Below are 20489 nucleotides of genomic sequence, written 5' to 3'. Positions count from 1 at the left end.
GGCATGTTGGAGATGAGGAAAAAAAACAAACAAGGCGAATAAATAAAAAAGAATGAGACAGATGCACGCGGCTCTTCAGTAATCCATCCCACTCCCTTTTCTCCTCTGTCCTCGCCGCTTCTCTCGCAAATACAGAAAATAGATGGTGGACCTTTCTGTTACGGGAGAACTGCTCTGTCACTTTCAGTCATCTCCGAAGCTTCAGATGCTCAGTTCCCCTCCCTCGAAACAGCAAGACTTCCTATTACTTATAAGGCTGCAGGATGTCCAACTCAAACCGTCCCTTTGCTACTTCAACATGCAAGAACTCAAACTCTTCTTGTCATAAACTAGCCAATCTGAGGAGTTTAAAAACACTAAAAGATAAAACACTAAAAAGTGGCTGAAATTGCAATTACTAATTTTAAAGAAATGCGACACAGATTTGCTAATAAAACTTTAATCCAAATTAATCCACTTTTTCTTTATTTACATGCTGTCACGCTCTTTACACCTTGCGTAGCGGACAAGTTAGTTTTCTTTGTATAATCCTGCGGGTGCAAAATTACCAAATTTATTTGTTCTCCGACAGTGGGTGAGAGACAGAGCGAGAGATGAAAAACACACCCAAATAGAAAAACAAAAAGAGGTTGTGGACAGACGGAAATGGTGCGTGCACCAGTCCCCTGAGCGTTACACAAAGGAAGGAACTGCTAACGTGTGTGTACATGACAGAGAAGGTTTCAAAATGCGCAAAGGGGCACTCATACCGAGTGTGAGTGTGCAGCAAGATGCTCTGTCCATCTGCAATCATTTACAACACCCTGCAGAAGTCCCCTTTTCACTTTAGAGATACAGCATGAGCTTCAAATATGACCTTTGCAGGGGGAAAAAAACAAACACACAATAACTCTCCTCCATCTTAAAACACACAACACAGCTATGGGATGTGAAACTCTCAAAAAGGATTTTAATGAGAATTCATGAATTGCTGATAGACTTCCACCGTGACATATCATATTTGGCACAACCATCACAGCGCCCGCGCTCTTCTTTTATAAAAGTAACCCGCAGCAGATAGGCGTGAAGAAAAAGACCTTTAGGAAAATCACTGCCAATGTCTGATACATGGAACAAGTAGAGAGGGATGGTTATGATAACATGGGGAAGAAAAAAGGAGAACAAGATGCACAATCTGAAGAAAAAGAAGGAGGAAGGAGGAGACTCCCAGGAGCTCAGGTGGCTCAGCCCAGGGCAGAACAGTGGGAGAAGGCGCATGATGCAATGTCCTCCGTTCCAGTGTCACGGAAGGGAGACGAGCTGCACAAACAGCCTCACATCCACTCCTCTGACCACTTCATCCCGTGTTCACCCCTACAACCATCAAGCCCCTTTCCACAAGAAACAGGGTGCCCTTAAAACCCCGAATCGGGCCCCTGTGCTGGTGTTTGGAGGATGTGGTTTCAGTCTCTGGTGTCCAGGGTGCAGTGGAGGACAGAGAGGGAGAAACATGTTTACCTGGCCATTCTACCTCAGAGACTGACAGTCGGGGAGATGAGATGGAGCTCAGGTGCTAAGTGTGGAGCCCTCGGGGACCCTCGGTGCCCTCCGAATGCTCCTGACGCCTATCCTTTCCACACAATTAGCCTGTGCGTCACTAACTCATGCAGGTCTGCTAATGGCAACGGCTAGCTAATGAGCTGGACTCGAGAGGGGAGGGGGGCATTTGTTAAATGTAGAGGAGGGCGGTTGAAAAACAAAACTAAACAAAAAAAACACAGAGTCACTAATTAGCAACCTGCCTCTTCTTCAAGTACTAACCTGCTTTGCTGTGCTCCGCCTTCAATTTGACGCCGGGCTCCTCCCCACAGGCTCTGCCCCCTCTCCTCAGCTCGATGAAGCCCGGCCCCAGCTCGGCGTTGGCGACGCGCAGCTGCGATCGGTTGGCAGGTGAGGGGGGAGTGGCGTTGCCGTTTGGGGCCTGGTTTCGGGAGCTGCAGTCGCCTTGTTTGTGCTGGATGAACGCTAGGATGTGGGCGAGGGGGAAGGCCTGGCTGCACTGGCCGCAGGTCAGGAGGTCACCACCCTCGCCAGGAGCCTGGCTCTGGGGGCGAGGAGAAGGTGGAGGAGGCCGGACGTCTGATGAAGTGGCGCCATCCGCCATGTCAGTGGCATCTGAGAAACATGACAGGCAGGAGAGGGAAGCGGGAAATTCCAATTACTAACAGAGACTACATTCTTTTTACTTGCTTTTAACAAACAACTACACCACAGGATCAGGATCAGTTAACACAGACAGACGCACAAGTACAGTTCAAGGAAAGAAGAATGTTCTTATTAAAGCTACAACAAATATTCAATAACTTGATCGACCGAATACTAAATGTCTAAGTAATTTTTTTAAAGCAACTATTTGCAAGTTTCAGCTTCCTAAATGTAAAAATGATCTGTGTGTTGTAGTCCCCTGTGACAGTGAAGGGAGGATCTTTGGGTTTTCCTATTGTTAGTCACATAGCACAAGACATTTGAAGACGTCACATTGGACTCCACAGGCATTTTTCCACACTTTGGTTTCTAAAATGTCAAACGATTCATCTCTAGATTCATTGAGAGAATCCTATTTCATCTAGTATTTTTCACCCTTGTGTTTATTTCATTTGTGAGTGTAAATCATCTTTTCCATGGAGCGTATAGTCAACAGGTTCTATAAAAAGATCCATAGTAGAGGGGTATCTTGAAAGCATGTGTACTTGCAGTCATAGAGATCATCAAGAGTTATATATCACTTGTACACAAACCTTTAGTTAAACCTTGTCGTGTTCGTTAATTGAGAGGAAGTAACAATCTCCAAAATACAAACAGAAATAAATACTAAACCTGAGTATCCTTAACATTGAACTTCCCATTTTCTCTCCACAAAAGGCTGAATATATGTATACCAGTACCAACATGTGCTGATCCCCACGTCCTCCAGTTAATATGAACTTCTGCTCAAGAGTGTTTGACTGTGCTCTTACAAATTAACAATATGAAGTGGTAAAACTACTGTTAGACCTAAGGGAAGTAACAAAACAGGCATGGTGATTGAAAGTAGGCTACTAGTTAAAGATGTTAGCTCTAAAGCAATGAGGCCAAACTGACCACTTCCTTTAACAAACCCAAAACAGAGCGGCTCTCTGACGTAGGCTGTTGCATAGTGAAGCCCATGTCCATCAACCTCAGATCAATGTGGCAATCGTCATGTTGAACAAGTGAACTTTTTGATTTAAAAGTGCAACATTATGACCAAAGCGTTTACCTTTAACTCACAATTAACACTTGCCCTAACAGCCACAGGCAGCGGGTGTTTCTCAACAGGAAGTGGATTGCAATCATAAAATGACTTAAGGTGTTGGAGATAAGAGCACCCCCTATGTTTGTTTGTGTGTGTGTGTGTGTGTGTGTGCTCACAAACCTATACAGGACAGCTAATCTGATTCAACAACCTGACAAAACGTCGCTCTGGTTACAGGGAGCACCTTGAAATGCATGCACACAGGTGCAAGCGCTGAGGAGTGTTGTTCAAGCAGGGGACACAACTTCTACCCAAAGCTCTTCAGAGTCTGAGTCAACTTTGGCTATTTCCTAAGAAAGGCTTCCAGCTAAGGCCAGGTGGGAGGAGGAGGGGTCAGTATTGCTCAACGCGGCCATGGGCACACCTTGATGCCTTGACTGGATCCAACTTCCCCTGCTAGGCCGGCTAGCACACAGGACAGGTACAGACAGTACAGTCTGAAGTCGGATCTCGCCAGTTGTTACTCAAAAATGTCACCTTTCCTGTTTCAGCGCTGCGCTTGTTTGTGCAGACTTGCAAGGCGCGGCAAACACACACACACGCACGCGTAAGGGCCTGTGGTCACACAGACACGCACCACTGGTCTCCAGTAGAGAACTGTAAAAAACAAATGGGGTTTACGTTTCTCTTATTTCCCTTTCAAACATCAGATGCTTCTTTATGTTCTGCACTGTTGTCTTCATGTTTGAACAGTCTGAATGGGATCAAATGGAGACGATGAATGGGATTTATTCTACATTTTTATTGAGAACAAAGTTTAATTGTCCAAATGCAAAATAAATGAACTCATATTTAGTATATGAAGCAGAATCGTGCCACTCTGGTAGGAGTTTTCTTTCAAACAGCAGGGGAAGTAAACTGTCCCGGACAAGCCAGAGACCGACCGAGAAACTTGATCATGGTCTAACCTGGATTTATTAATCATCGTGTTCGGACCTGTAGCCTCTGAAAACAAAATGCCAATAAACCGGTCCTTCCTCTATAATCAGCACTGCAGCAACAGCACGCGTCAGGACAAACATGACCAGGGAAATATGAGTCCTTATTAATATTTACCTAAAAATGGATTAGAAATGCATCCATATTGGTAAAATGTAGGTTTAACGAATAAAAAGATCCTAATCCTACTGCTTGGAGGGTTGTAAATGCCTTTTAATTAAAATAACATCCGTCATTTAAAAACCGGTGCCAGCGCGTATCCAAACCATACGCGCATATTGACAGTGAAACACAACTGGGACTGGAATTTATTTTAATTTCACCTAAAACATCACATCCGCCTCCCGACAGCGCCAACGTGCCCACACATCGCTGCTCGGCTCCTGCTTACCTTGAATTGCACTCAGGTGCTGCGGTCTGCTTCCAAGTTTGCGCCTGGACATCGCGTTTAGCGTTTGGCACCTTTTCTGGGTCCCAAACAACAAACCCTCCCAAGCCAAAATCCGTCTTCTCCGATAAGTTTACCAAAACCCGAGCGGCGGGGACGGACTGGTGAGACTGGCTGGCCTCTGCCTGGACTCGCACTGAAGGCAGCGTTCAAGTTCACGCTTCTTCCCCCGCAACGAGCGGAGGGCAAAAGGGGGCATGGGCAACTGTAGGCACCGCCCGCCCAGCTCCTACGACCCTGACCCCGCCCTCCTCGGGTAACATTGCCTACTCCATAAACATGCTATTACCGTATATCACTTTAAAGCTTTTTCTCTATACACCTGTTTTTTTTGTATTTATATCACGCGTTGGTGTCGGTTTCAATCTGGGTTTTCATATCCGATAGTAGAAATCAACATTTAGTTCTTTCTCAGAAGCTCAGAGGAACTATCTCGTTGGTTTCCCACAGGTGTCTCCAAACTAAAAACTAAAAACAGCGGAGCTCTCATTTCTCCTTTTCTTGTTGACCAGTTGATCTGTGACTGTATTACAACCATTAAACACAGGAAAACGAAAAGGCATCAAAAGTCAGCGACAGTCACACAAGCTGCAGCGAGGCATTGCGCGCTCAAAAACTAAGATTTGTCGCCACCTACTGATAGGAAATGAACTGCAACCCTCGGTGTAAAAATACATGCTCACATGTAGCCTACTGAACCACATGGTAATATTCAACTATATTCAATATTTAACTAAAACCGAATGTGTAAAACCCTTTAAAGCAACAGGGATTATAGAGGGAAAAAGAAAAACATGAACAAATAATTTCAAAATCAGTTTTATTTGTTTTTCTGTAGTTAGCATTCCACATTACTGAACACAAAAAGATATTCGTTGCTGTTACCGGTTGGCAGAGGACAGGGTGTAAAAAGAGCAGTAGATAGAGATGAACTATGTATTCTTTAATAAAGAAGGGTGAAATGGATATATATAAATATCAACTCATGAAAGTTGTTTAAAATGGTCTTTAGTGTGAGCTTTTGTGAAAAGAAAGGCTGGTGGATTTTGCAATGCCATAAGGATGATGTGCGGTAAAAGGGGAGATATTGCTTAGTACTATGTACTTTGAAATGCAAACGACGAAATGAGAAGAACTGTTCAGGCAGAAACAGAAAAAAGGGAGCATGCAAAAGAAGAAACCAGAAACTCATTTAATAAACCTGCAGTCTCTTTACAAGATGAAGCAAAAATGAAAACAGGCAGATCAAACTATGCTTGGCTCAACCAATCAGTGGCGTAATTAGTGAAACGAAAGGTATCACAACCAAAGTGTTATATTCTGTAGACACACCAGAGAACATAGCGTTCAGGTAAAGATATGTGCCATAGTCAGTCCATCTCTTCATATTTCCATGTGAATAGGTTTGTTGGACAGTTTGTGTGCCAAAGACAAGGTACCTTTACTAAACAAAACAAACAAAAAAAAGGTACTGTAGGATGTTTTACGCCGCTCAGTATCGGTTGTATGGACTCCGTGACCGAGACCGTGACCGCGACCTCCTGGGGGGGGGGAGAAAATAATATATATATATATATATATTAGAATATTGCAGATATATTTGTGTATACGTTGCTGTATTAAGCGCAGAAACTGCAAAGATATGTTTAAGGTAATTGAGAAACTGTTTCCATTACATAGTGTGTCCACTGACATTTATTTGTCACAATATGTTGGTTACAGTTGCTTAAAAAAATAAAAATGATTAACAAATTGTTATCACCTATATGGGCATTAATGCAGTTGGGCTCTTCTTAAGATTAAAAAAAAAAGTATGCTCGAGAATGAATTAAAGTAGTTTCTGTGAGGGAAACAAATATGCAGGGAATTTATTAAGTTTAAGGTATATTCTTTCAATTTAGATTTTAAGGGATGCCAGTGTTCAACCGACTTAGTACCACCATATTGTTGGTAGTAAGTGTAAACGAACTACCCTCCATCTTAAACGTCCCTCCATCTTACCGCAGGCCAGCAGAACGACCACTAAGTGATGCGTGTGACACAAGATGCTTCACTTGGAAGTTTGCTGCTGGCCCTCGGTTCGAACTACAGACTGTACTTCAGCATACGGACACAAAGATTTGGTTACTGTATTGCCTACCTTTTGCCTAAAATGTTTTTAGAAATATATTTGAATGCACTGTTTGGCTGAAATAGGACAGTTTGGTAACAGGAAGTGGGCTCCGTACGGTTTCCTGAATTGTGAAAACAAAGGGTCAAAACATGTATGTGAAACTGTTAAGACCAGGCAGCGCTGATCAAATATAAACCTCGGTTCTGTTAGTGCATTGCCCATTTTTCGCCTCAAAGGTTTTTGGAAAGATATTTCAGCTTACCGTTTAATTGTTATACAAGGTGGTTTGTTACCTGCTGGCCGCCATTCTCTGTCAATACGAATGAGCACAACATGGCCACCTGAGTGTCCGGTGCAGTGCATTCTAGTAAGTTAAGTTATTTTTAAATATATGACAGCTTTTTTTTTAGGTTTTCACTGGTCATTTAGCACAAATTTCTAAAATGTTTGTGCCTCTCTGCTGCATAGACAGACCGGTGTTATGAAAACACTCTTTTGAGCACTGAAGTACTCCTTTAACAAATACTGGATTATTTCTGTTCTTGGCCTGACCTCTCTTGAGACATGACACACTGATTTGGTAGTTAAGCGACGAAATAGCCGAGTAGCATCAGTGTTGCATACAAAGGCATTGTGATGAGCCTTTAAGATAGTGTTTATGTGAAAGACTCCCATTATTCATTCTGCTTCATCGGAGCTGTGCAGACTCTTGTGGCTTCTCACATACCTTCTGTGTGAGTTGTGCTCTCGGCCTGAAGGAACAGAGAACACGGAGACACCATCAAAACAATAGCAAGCCAGAACATCTGAAAGCCTATAAAACTGTCAGAGGTGAAACCGTCGGAAGCAAATCAGACACTGAGGCCGGCAAATCAGACGTTTAGCTAATTTCAATATTTCGGTCACTTCTGTTTGAGTATGCAAGAATGCACACACACAGCACTAAACCAAATTATTCGATATTAGAACCATATGGGTATTTGTGATCAGTCTTACCATATTTAGAAGGAGAAGGCGAGTGGCTCTGTCGCCCGTACTGTCTTTCCCATTCATCCCTCTCTTTCTCACGTCTCTCACGCTCCCTAAACACAGAGCCTCTGGGTCAGACGGTTGCAACACACAAATACCAAACAGTCCAGTAGCACACACGCACCGATTCTCACACAAATTCTTACTTCATGCGTATCTTGCGTGCCATGGCTCGTAGCTCTCCCTCTCGCTCCTGTAAAATAAACACATAACAATGTGGGTAGTTACAGGATAACAGAGTCTCTGTTTCAGCCTGAAATTCAAGTACATGCACAGAAAAAAAAACACACCTGTCGTTTGTGTTCCTGCTGCTGGATCTTAACCTGAGCAGCTCGTTTATCCGCCTTGGCTGCAGAAGAAAAGAAAAAAAAGGAACTGAATTGAATTGAACAACTTGTAATTAGCATAATGTGACAAAACAGATGAATCTCAACGTGTTTCTTAACTTGTGCAAGATACACATGCACTCTGCTCCGTTGTACTCACACTGCTTGTTGAGCGCCTTCTGCATTCGTAGCTTCAGGCGCTCCTGTGGGGTCATCTTGGGCTGCAGATGAAACAGTTGTTAGCACATCCTTTCACAGCCTGATAAGAGTATGTGTGTGTGTGTGTGTGTGTGTGTGTGTGTGTGAGTAAAAGAGATCAAAAGCATTGTGCCGTCATACAATTTTGGTTCTATCACATTTATGTACAGTAGCTGGTGGAGTTAAAAAGGCTGCATGTAAATGTATTATGTGTGATGTTTGTTGAGTCAACAAGCACACTTGAATCCTACAGGCTGAACAGGCTGTCAGTGTGTGTGGACAAAGGTAAACGGTTTCTGTAGGATACATTAGACGCAGGACAGGATCCGTTACATGATCCTTTATACTTAAATATATTTATGTGTACACTGTCAGAGAGATAAGGGGAGTGGGACAGCAGAAGGAAGAGACAGGATCAGAAAGTGAAAGAAAGGCAAGTTCGGGTCCGTTGAATTCCCAAAGTTCAGGAAGAGCCAGTGGCATTTTGTTACTGACACACCCATCACTGGGCTATTTAAACCTGGCCAGGTGAGAAAAACTGAAGGTCACAACAGTGCAAAGAAGATTAAAACTTCAAACTCTATTTAACTTTTGGAAGTATATTCAAATCTTATCTTCTTTGCCAGGACATGCAGTAAGAAGAGAAGCTGGTTCAGAACAGCAAATGGTCCAGAATGTTAGAATATAACAACAAATTATACATTATTTAGTCTTAAAGGAACAGTCTGACATTTAGGGAAATATTTCCATTCTTGTTCAGAGTTAGATGAGAAGACTGATAGCACTCTCATATCGGTACACAAAAAATGAAGATACGAGTAGCTTAGCTGGAAACAGAAGGAAGCAGCGAGACTGGCTCTGTCCAAAAGGTAACAATATTCACCTACTAGCACCTCTAAAGCTCACCAATTAACATGTTATATCTGGTTTGTTTAATCTAGAAATAGGCAGAAACATAACACCCCATATAACACTGATATGTTGTTTTACACGTCTGTGTTTACACAAATTAAACAAACAAGACACGTGTTAAGCTTAAGCTTAGTTAATAAGACAAGCCCTAGTAGCACAGACAGGAGTTGTATCACTCGTTCTGTCTAACTCTCTGCAAAAGTGTATTACCCAAAATGTCCAACTATTTATTTAACTCTCATTTTAAGTCTTCAATCTGTATGCCGGACATAAAGCACTTAATTTTAATGACAGCGTGCACTGCTGCTTGTTAAAACAAGTCCAAAATGGCCGTCCAGAACAGACCAATCTGTTTTTTTCATCAAAGATAAATCAATCTTTTTCTGTCACTATGAAGGATCACCTGGCCAATTCTGATTCACAAGGTGTAACATGACACATGATCAGCAGCAAAAGAAGTAATCTTTTCCTCTTAGGGCCATACTGCTGGTTGTACGATATAAAGACGCTGCACTCTCTCACCCACATGTATATGTATACATGCATGCACAACCCACACTAACAGCACAATCAAGATAATAATGACTTCACAGGGTGCGGAAATGTTCACTCCACAGAGAGATGGCAGCATTCATTCAGTTGGTCATTTTTCAGTGTTTGCAAGTTCATAGCAAAACATTTGAGCAAGTGAAGAAGACTGTAATGAATATTAAAATATAGATGAAAGGCTTTGACTGCAGCGCATATCCACTTTGTTGGAGAAAAAAAAAAAAGAAAAAAAAAAAAATCACATCAATTTATTTTCTGAGGGTAACAACGGCTTCTACATCCCAGTCTGGTGGACAACCATGTCAGCCTGTCAGGGATGAGGGAGGCGTAGGCTTTAGCAAGAAACCCAGCTATATCAAATTCTTACTGACTTTGGCAGCTCCCGTCTCTTTACCACCCGGAGTATCAGGCCTAGAGACAGCGCGAGAAAAGACAATCAGTTGGGGTGATGAAGACATCTTGATCTATCCAAGAAAATGTTGTTCATTTATCATGCCATGGTATACATAGAGGAATTAAAAAAATTATAATACATTCATTATTTCTTCTTATGGCTTAATAACTAATTAATAGTTCAATGTTCATAAACAGTTTTAAGTGAAGACAAACACTCTCAAACACTGCTCAAAAGCACTGAAATAAGCATCGCACTTCTCAAAGTAACTTCAAATGAAATACTACACAGCTACATGTTAAATTATACCATTCTTGGATATATTAAAATAAAAATGGACATTTTGGTGATGAACTGCTGAGTATAATATTCCTGATGTAATATTCTAATAGCCCAAGCTATTGCCTCTCCTCAGGAGTTAAGATATTTTTCCACAGCGTTTAAATATCTTCTTACTTTCTTAGCTTGTCACAGACGGTGTTGGTAGAGGGCTGGGCTCCTCTGTGAGGGGAGGGACTGTGGTTAGGGCGACTGGGGGACTGAGAGGGACTGCGGCTACCGCTGTCTCCCCGCCGGTGGCTTCCACTGCTCCGCCCCCTTCGCCTCGACCCGCCCCCCTGCCGTGAGCTGGAACGGGACCTAACAGTTGACAGAAAGAGAGCTTGTGTTGATAACATGCGTGTCTTAAAACAATAACTGAAGCACTGTTGGGAGACATAGGGCCGTCTCACCTTGTCCGTCTGCGCGACGAGTATCGTCTCCTGTCACGGTCCCTGTCCCTCTCTCGCTCTCTGTCGTTAGACCGCGATCGTGTCCGGTCACGTCTCCTCCAGGATGCGGCCCCTCCGTTTCCTCCTCTACCCCGGGAGTGAGATCTGGAACGGCGTCTCGACCGTGATCGGGTCCGGGTTCGCCGCCCGTCTCTTCCCCCGCGTCCCCGTCTGGCACGACGGGAACGGGAAGAAGAGCGGGAGGAAGACCGAGATGAGGAGCGGGAGGAGGAGGAAGGGGAGCGACTGGAGGATGACCTTCGTCTCCTGAACAAACAGAGACACACAGTTTTAGTAACAACACCAGCCCAGCACCTAGGCTATCTTCAAAAAACTTTGGTTTTCTTGTTTTGTAATTTTTTTTTACTATCACATGTTTGACTTTGTAGAGAGGTATAAATAAGCAGATATCAAAATCTCACCTACTGGCATAGCTCTAATCAAAAACTATTCAATCAAGCACATTTTATCTGAGCACATGCAGAATAGGAATGTTATTTAACACCAAGTTTTTACACTGACAATTTACTTGATTAAAAACTGTGATCCACCTCACCTACCACAAAAATCTCTATTTCATCGTCTGTATTCTTTCTGCCTCAACAGCTGTGGTCATTCTAACAACAATTTGACTGCAAGAAGAAAATAACTATGAAAAGCCAGGAAGACGGAAAGTTACCGACCGGGAGCCCCTGCTATGACCTGCAGGGTGCTGCAAGTTGGATGGGACGTGTCCAGAGTGAGGAGCGGCTGTTTGCGTTGCTGCTGCTGCTGATGCTGCAGCAGCTGCAGCTGCTGCTGCTGCTGCTGCAGCCTCATCATCGCTGCCTCCGTAGCTGGTGATGAAGGTGATCTTCTCTGGACCGGGAGAACGAGAGCGTGACCGCGACTCAGAGCTAGACTCCGACTCTGGCCTGAAAGAGGGATCAGAAAATAAAGTTTAAACTTACATACAGAGTCAACTAATCAGAAAATTAAGGAGGAAAAGGACAAAATAACCAACTTACCGTTTATAGGGATCATATGTTGGGCTGTCTCTCCTGGCATAGCTAATATACAGGAGAATGAGGACATGGGTTAAACGTGCTTTGATGTAAGTGGACATTTAATGAGGACAAAACCCTTTAAAAGAATAAGAGAATTTACCTTGGTGGGCTGATCTGTCTACCTTTAAGTCTCTTCTCTCTAAACTCTCTCCTTTGTCTGCGAGAACGCCGGCCCTGAAATGATCAAACATGTCACGTAAAAAGTCTAATATACCAACCACAGACACACACACACACACACACACCTTAGTGGATGTTATCTTACAGAATACATGGCCTTCTCCGCCTCCAAGGCCTTGGCATGTTTGATGGCCTCCACTTCCTCCTTGTCTTTCCTCAACATCCTAATAAACAGGTATTGTGTTAATCATGTCAACCGGGAAAAATGTTTAGTCATTTAATATATATTTTACAGCTTAATAAAGCATAAAAAGCACACAGAGAATTACAGTTGATTTTGGGTAAAGTAGTCCTTCATTCCTATGAACATGGAAGTTCACCTTATTCCTCACAGCTTAAAAACCACATCTGCGAACATGCTCAGTGACTGCAAGACACTAAACCCTTCCCCCTCGTAAAAAAATCACGCGCTGTGTGCATGACACATCGCAGCATGCTGCTTGTGGTGTTGTGTCTTGCTGGATTAAATGTACTGATAAACGCTGCAGCCATACTGCTGTGAAAGCACCATAAACAGAGTCTGGTAGTTCACCCTCTCCGCGGTAGTGTTCTCCACTCGAGCCGATCTATATAATAAACTGCAGCTAACTGCTAACCAACCATCTTTTTACAGTAACATGTAACTTTCTGCACAGCTCTTAGTATGGTTTTAAAGTTAAGTTGTTATTACATATAACATTTTTAACCATATTTAATTAACAAAGCACATCATAGGCTACACTTCGTCTTCGAGTCTGGTTTGTTTAATTTGTAAAAATGTATTACTTTCTTAACTGTCTTATGTAGTTAGTTTTTAATAAATAGTTTGTGTGTCTAGTCAACTTCTGAACCCGGCCATCGCATGTCACGCCGTCACATCCTGCGCCAAGCAAATTCTCAACCCTTGGGGAACACTGCTCTTATAGGTTTTTGATTGGTAATGGAGTTCTATGAGTGTAGCCCAATAAGGTTATGGCTACACCAACGATGATTTTTTGAAGGGGTTTTAGTCTCATCAATGCTTTGTTATGGAGAAACATCGATATTGTTTAACCTGGATTTTCCTATGTGAAGTGACTAATGGCATAACAATGTTTTAAATTGATCCAGTACTGAGCGAGAGCGCTGCAGCCGACAGCTGCAAACCAGGCTGCAATATAATCTCATGAGGAAATCTTGCACCGTCAATGTGCGTTAACTATAAGTGCTTGTTTGTTTGTGACTTGTTTGTGTTTTCTGACAACTAGGGTAGGGTATAATTTGTTTTTTCTAATAACGGTGCCTAAACCAATACATAGACCACAAAACGGCTTGTTTATTGCTAAGACCATATGGTCAAATTTAAGTAATTTATTTAAAATGTAATAACTTATCTCAACCGGCCAACTGCTTAAACAAAAAGAAGAACCACTAGAGTCCCCATACTGCCAACATTATGGAAAGATACAAAACATGGGAAAATAGGGTCCAGTTTGAAAAATATCGAAGTTCCCCTTTTATATAAGTTAACAAGAATGACTCTTCCCACACACCTTACTACATGTACAACGCCTAAAACCTTTTGAGTTTGACAAAAAATGATTACTGTCACAACAAAATAACACATTTATGAAGTGTGTGTGCGTGTGTGTATGTGTTCGTATTGGGAGAGGTAAGGATTTTGATTGCGTAGCTATGTTGGGAAGGGATTGGGGGGGAGAGAACAACTGAGCACATGAGTTTTTATTGTAAATTAGGTGTGAATGTGGATGTAAAATTGTATATTTTGATGTTTTGTTTTTCACTTGCATGGAATCTTTGTTTTATTTGCCTGCCACAAGCCGGTACAATGCATCACTCCTTGTTCTTATACGAGGTTAATGTTAACCTGTGCATTGTCCCGGTTTAAATAAAATAAAACCTAAAAAACTATAGGTAAATAATGCCAATGTAATAAGTCGTTTTTGAAGTTTATGTTAGCTCATCAAAAATTCTACCAAAATCATTTATGCTGTCACTCACCATTAAACTTCTAATTTGTTTATGTAAACAGAACTCATAGAAAGCAGGATCATAGCACAGAGCTTTGCTCAGCATCTGACCTTTAAGGCATGATGATACAGTGACTGAGATGTTACCTAACAAAGTCTCCTTCAGCCATTCCATATGGGGTTGCCATTTTGTTGATGTCCAACACTTGTTCCGTGTTCAGCTCATCCACATCAACCTCCACATCTGTACACACACGACACAAAGCTTTTTAACACAAACATGTCAAATTGTACAATGTAGCTCAGAGGATCCTGAGCTAAGTAGGTGCAAAATGAAGAAAATATCGTTAAGTTGCCGTGCTACTATTTGTAGCTGAATTATTATTTCTACATATATTTAATAGAGGCGGTTGTTACACCCAGTTGCACATTTCTGCTCTGCACGCTGTTTCTAAATCTGCATAACTGTTGTTTTTGGGGGGTTTGTCTCTGGAGTTTTTGTTTTCCTGATATGTAAATGTGTGTGCCAAAACCCATTTCCTCACCAATATCTGGGATGCCCTCATCCTCTTCGGATTCACTGTTTTCTGAATTTTCTTCATCTTTTTCTGACTCAGGGTCGGGCTCTGTCACAGTGCTATCTTCATAGGTGTAACCAATAGTGGCCTTCTTTTCAGCCAGTCTGTACAACGGAGAGGATTTATTAATACATAGCCAACCAAGACACAAGAAACAACAATTTTTATAACATTACAATGACATACTTTTTCTTCTCGTCCTCATTTGGTTTCTGCAGGCCACCGTACAGCTCATCCAAGTATATCTGGTATAGACACTGCTCCTCAGAGACTGTAGGAGGACAGCAGAGAATTTAACAGCACAACACAATTGCAAAATATACCCACGTGGGCAGGTTAACAGACTATAATAGGCAACACTAATAACACAGTGTTGCTACATGAAACCACACGTTAACGTAATGTATGAAGTTTGTGATACTTACTGTTGGCAAAGTCATTCTGCACTAGGCCTCTGTATCGCTCATAATTGGACTTTCTCTCCTCCATCTCCTGCTCTGGGGTTCTGTACAAAGACACAGAGTCAAAGGTTGTTTATTTGACCACTTTTTCTGAAAGTTTTAGCTTCTACCAGAGCAGAAGAAGAAAATGAAAAGATAGTTTTATTGATGAACTCTTAAATTACTTAACGTTAATTTTATTGACTTAATAATAAGTTACATTTTCTTTATTGTCCTAATCACAAACAAATACAGAGAAACAACACAAGTTGTTGGCAATGAAAATGTTACATCTCAGGATCCTTCTCACAATGCTTAATATGTAATAAAAAACATGCAAATAAAAATAAAATTAGTTAACATAAAAAATATACTTGTGGTAGATTGTGGTAGACTTGTGGTTAATTGCAAAATGAATGCAACGCATGTCTGCACAAACATAAGGCAAAAAATTAAATATCAAAAAATAGTCCCAGTAGACAGATTCTGGGGTTAGATGTGAGTAACTTATTTTAAGACTTACGAAGTGTTGAGCAATGGAGGTGTGTAGGTGGGGATGTAGTCTAAGTGAGCCCGTACATCAAACCTGTCAATCATGTTGTTGGCATCTCCTTGCCATGGCATCCTTTTGACAAAACAAGAGTAAAAGGAATAATCTGATAAGCAAGATCCCAAAAACACTGCACATCTGGTGTGTGTGTGTGTGTGTGTGTGTGTGGGGGGGGGGTTTTCTCACATGTTGATTGGGCTCTCTGCAGCCAGTGCCACAGCAGGATCCAGATGGATCTTGTAGGCTCGGCCATGAACCTGGAGAAACTGAGCTGGATCTTTTTTCTGTTGAGACAAATGGCATCTTATATCTAACTAAATAAAGTAACTAACCAAATAGTTAAAGATATACTGAACAGCCCATTAACTCCTCAATTTCATCTTCTATTAAAACCGGAAGGACAACTGTGTCTTGTGAAGTGAGCCCTAACTCAACTTGAACATTTTTTTTGTTTGTTCAAAATGCTGATGCAAGAGATTTTATATCATGAGTGTGACATCTCAGGTCTAAATTAGGCTCCGTGTAAACAGCTAGAACAAAACCCAACGGTCAGAAATAGAAGGAGGTGAAGAAGTCTCAGTCAATGTGTCAGCCAACTTAAAGCTCAGACCTGTGCCTTAAAAGACAGAACAACAGAGGTAGGCTAAAGGGAGATGAGATCTGGAGCAAATGATTAAGTGCTTTTAAAAACAGTTTCAACATAAGCATGTCTTCATCAGAGCAAGAAGAGGTAGTGGTGTTCTAGACATTTAAAGTGTCTATGCCCAGCTCAAAGCTGTCTCTCATTGTTGCCATATTGTCACAGCATATATAAATATGTCATAAAAATATATGTTCAACACCCCAGAATTTCAGGTCAGAGGCTGATCCGTGGTTGACATTCATATAATTATGTGCCATTGCATATTCCAGATTATTCAAAAATGTATCAATATCAAAATTCTGAAGCTCTTAAAGTATTTTACCTATGACGATAATTTTGATAATTGATTTCTGTTGATAGGCCTACTTTCTCCTTAAAAACATTCTACCGCGTGTGCAGGGTCCGAAATTAATACTCGCCAGTTGCCAAATGCTGGGGCGGGCACACACACACGCACACCCACAACCTCATGATTACTAGTAGCTAGCATTTAACTCAGGCTAATTAATTAGCTAGTAAGTGGCAATTTTTGGCAGACAGCCTTGCAAAAGAAAGTACATGTTAACCGATCACTAACCGTTGACCGCCAAGCAGTAACCGGGATTCTCAGTTCACCCGTCCGGAAGGTTCTGACACACTTTCCGTGGACAGCTGTAGGCTTGTACCGGTGTTGATGTTTTGTGTAATGTCAATAACATGCAACAGCTTTCCTAAAACCGCTTGTGGCCTGCGGTGTGTATGTCCGAGCCCTTCTCTAGCGCTTCCACCTGCATGTTGTCAGCCTGTGTCTCTGCCTGCTATACTCTCGGACAGCCGATTTAACCTGCCAATCATTATAGTTTCATGTGTAACGTAGCTCTCCACAAGCAAAAGAAAGAGGAGCTTAGAACGCAATTTGCTGGATCAAAGGAAAACAAGTAAATAAGCAGTTAGGAAAAATATCGTATAGCCTATTTATATTTTTATCATGTAAAAGACTTAAAAAAAAACAACCCTGCAGTGTCTATTCTTAAATCACAAAAAACTGAAATTAATGTTCGAGGTAAAATGTGCAATTAATCGTAATTTTAGGTCATGTTGTGCAGCCCTAGTTTATAAACAGCTGTTTTAATTCCAATAGAGAATCTCTATCTGTTTTCACTGCTCTCTGATGAGCTCGCCGTCCTCACTATGTTAACTATGTATTCCAAATCTCATCTTTCTAGAAAAAGCTCACAGCACTTTGGGCCCAGAGCATCAGATCCGCTCAGGCTTGCATCCACAGAGCTCCACTGTAACAGAAATACTATTCAAGTACGTCTGCATATGTTGCTCAGATACATAGATAGATAGATAGATAGATAGATAGATTGATAGATGTCTCTTACTATCTTCTCGTAGTACTCTCGTCGTCTCTCCCCTCTTCGCTTGTAATCAACCATCATGCCACGGAGCTTGCGCTCATGTTTGCGGGCCTCTTGCCACATGACGGCGCCGCTGGGGGTGGGGGCGCGGCGGGGCACGGCTGCTGTAGTGAGGCAAAGAGGGTAGAAACATGGTAAAGAAGACTTGAGGAAATGCAGGATACCAATGGAAGTGGAAGAGGCGTGAAGTGAAAGAGACAGAAGTCAGATGTACAAAAGATAAATATTTGACTGGGACAAGCTGCACAGACAGAGCTCTTCTGAGAGATTAATTTACATATCTTATTCCCACATGATTTCTGATATAAGTAATTTAAACATAGCTTCCCTAGGGTTTACAGTTGTTATTTCTTAGCAAAATAAACCACAATCATTAAATCTGAGACCACAATGCAAAGGCTAAGTAAAAATTCTTTGATTCCAGTTTCTCAAATGTGACTATTTTCTAGTTTCTTCACTTCTCTATGACAGTAAATTGGATATCTTTGAGTTGTGGACAAAAACCCAAGACATTTTAGGATGATGTCCTGGGCTTTTGGAAAATACTAATAACAATTTTCACCCTTTTATGACATTTTAAAGACCCAACAACTAATCGAGAAAATAATCATCAGTTTAATCAACAGTAAAAAATAATCATTACTTGCAGCACTACAAAATAGTTTAATTTATTTTACATGTGTTCGTCTACAATACTCAAAAGTTAAACTAGATAACTTAATGTGATTTTTCAACAGACAAATATCAATTTCAATATCAAATAACTTATATTCATATACTTACTGGTATGTGTTCCTAACCAAAGACTTACCGAAAATATTTATTTATAAGTACGCGAAATTGATGGTTTTAGTCAGTCCTGTGTGTCCTAACCATTTTAACGTGGACCTGACTGTAGCAAATACCATTTCGTGTTGCAAAAAAAGTGACATTTCAGCAAACAAATTAAACAAACAAACACTGCCTATGCTTTTCTAAGATTCCATTAACCATCTTAGACACAGGGGTTTTTGCAGCCACCATTTGGGACTGTATAATATTAACTACAGCTACTGTTTATTATCAAATTTTGAGCTTTGATAAAGTTAATTGCCTTTCGGTTCAACATAAACTAGCTGTATTGTAGATTAGCTAACGTTGCAGTAGAAGCTAAACCGCCTGCACCAACATGTTAACCTAGCTAACCATAGTATCTATGTAGCTAGCTAGCTAAATCTCTAACAATGTCGTTGCCATTAAAGTTACACCCCAGCACTGTTTATGTATTTTACACTTAATTTAATACTGATATTTACGCATCCTTCATATCACTTTAATATGTTAAATTGCAATTTTTCAAAGTTATCAACGAGTTTGTTAGCATACACATCGGCCTGATTGCGCATGCAGCCCGGGCATAACGTTATTCTGCCTGCTGTTAGCCAGTTAGCAACAAAGTTAGCCTAGCCTAGCTAGTACGAAAAGACGTTAGGAACAACGAGTGTTACCGCCTCTTTAACCAATAAAACATGAAATACACCTGCACAACACATTCAACATTGTTTTAAAATCCACTGTGTACCTGTTTTACTGACCGCCAACACACACTGGGGTTGTTTTCGGTCAGCCGAAGGTGATGTTAGCGTACTGTCACACTCACACACACATATATACACACACACCTTCTTCCCCGCCTGTTGTAAACGGTCTGTGCAGTACCGAACTCCCATAAAGGGGGGCGCTGCAGTTTTGTTACAACTTGAATGCTTCACAAAAGACAGCATGCGTTGGCCTCATAGCCTAGTAAACAGTTATAAGTAAATTATGTATTTTTTAATATTAACTGTCTATGGTGGTAAGTTCCAATCAATGGCAAGCAAACACAATGCTTTGATTTTATGCTTTTTATAAAAAACAGAACTTGCAAAGTGTAGAAAAATGTATGTGTCTATGTATAGACAATGTAACTTGTTGTTAAGTTTATTGAAACTGTATAAGTAGGCTATAAATGTATGTTATATATTTTGGGGGCAAATGTTGTAGATACTTTTTAATCTACTACATTTATCTTCATTTGCTGAGATTTAGGTCATTAATACAAAATGTAGCCTGTATCAAATAATAAACTATGATGTATTATTATAGGTTTAGCTTTTAAGCAGTAGCCTTTATCATATTAAAATTAGCTCCATCTATACCTTAATACATTAATGCATAAAATCCAATAATATTGCCTAATATACCTGATTCTGAAATGATCCAGTCTGCATAATGTGTAGTTTTAATGTTGGTACTTATATTTTGATTCTTGTACTCATACTAAAGTCAAAGTTTGATTACTTAACAGAGTATATCATACTATATCAACTTTTACTAAAAAATCTGAATACTTCTCCCACTACTAGTTAAAACATGCTAATACTGCTGTCTTGAAAAATAAGTAAACTTACAAAAACTTGCTGATAAAGATGTGATACAGATGAAAGCTGAAGGAAAAGTGGGTGGATCATTACCTTGTTTTCATAGATGTTTTCCATTTAGATTTCCATTTAATTTCTGTTTTGCAGCATTTGGCCTCATTTGAGCCCTAATTCTTTTCATTTTTTATTTAGTTCATTGCTACGTTGTACATCTAATACGTGCCAACGTACATATATATATGTATATATATACATATATATATGGATCTTGATAAGTGGTATTTGTTGACCGTATTAGCAGCAAAATTGA

The 20489-nt window shown here is 40.9% G+C and overlaps 2 protein-coding genes across 5 annotated transcripts in view; both read right to left on the bottom strand.

Moving 5' to 3' along the window:
• The window catches only part of znf296 (zinc finger protein 296), a 9181-nt gene extending 4270 nt beyond the window's left edge, over window positions 1-4911 (bottom strand). Inside the window, exons 1-2 of the mRNA XM_034867447.1 lie at window positions 4644-4911; window positions 1801-2154 (exon numbers count right to left, since the gene is read on the bottom strand). Coding sequence (XP_034723338.1) covers window positions 1801-2154; window positions 4644-4695 — 406 coding nt within the window. The 5' untranslated portion in view covers window positions 4696-4911. The remainder of the gene's footprint in view (window positions 1-1800; window positions 2155-4643) is intronic.
• A 592-nt stretch (window positions 4912-5503) lies between these two features.
• Window positions 5504-19456, bottom strand: clasrp (CLK4-associating serine/arginine rich protein). 4 transcript variants are annotated; one of them, XR_004655724.1, is made up of 21 exons: window positions 19342-19456; window positions 17745-17884; window positions 15921-16018; window positions 15708-15809; window positions 15170-15249; window positions 14931-15015; window positions 14712-14848; window positions 14314-14410; window positions 12303-12381; window positions 12138-12211; window positions 11999-12040; window positions 11675-11905; window positions 10953-11258; window positions 10678-10860; window positions 10195-10238; window positions 8329-8389; window positions 8133-8191; window positions 7989-8035; window positions 7810-7895; window positions 7541-7565; window positions 5504-6241 (listed from the first exon to the last, which is right to left on the bottom strand). XR_004655724.1 is itself a non-coding variant. In XM_034865553.1 (21 exons), exons 2-20 carry the CDS (start codon window positions 17841-17843, stop codon window positions 7492-7494), a joined length of 1980 nt encoding a protein of 659 aa, XP_034721444.1. In that variant the 5' UTR covers window positions 17844-17884; window positions 19342-19456; the 3' UTR covers window positions 5504-6241; window positions 7486-7491. The 4 variants fall into 4 exon arrangements, 2 of the variants coding, with proteins under 2 accessions (XP_034721444.1, XP_034721452.1); XM_034865553.1 differs by having other exon boundaries at window positions 7486-7565; window positions 10199-10238; XM_034865561.1 differs by having other exon boundaries at window positions 10199-10238.
• Window positions 19457-20489: the final 1033 nt, after the last annotated feature.

This window comes from Etheostoma cragini, chromosome 3, assembly GCF_013103735.1.
Source record: "Etheostoma cragini isolate CJK2018 chromosome 3, CSU_Ecrag_1.0, whole genome shotgun sequence".
NCBI lineage: Eukaryota > Metazoa > Chordata > Actinopteri > Perciformes > Percidae > Etheostoma > Etheostoma cragini.
This window is presented reverse-complemented; position numbering and strand designations above follow the sequence as displayed.

Coding starts and splice junctions, on each gene's coding strand:
- clasrp (XM_034865553.1), bottom strand. CDS start 17,843: ATGTGGCAAGAGGCCCGCAAACATGAGCGCAAGCTCCGTGGCATGATG. Junction 14,849..14,930: donor AATGAGGACGAGAAGAAAAA/GTATGTCATTGT, acceptor TCCGTTGTACAG/ACTGGCTGAAAAGAAGGCCA. Junction 7,896..7,988: donor GCACGCAAGATACGCATGAA/GTAAGAATTTGT, acceptor CTCTGTGTTTAG/GGAGCGTGAGAGACGTGAGA.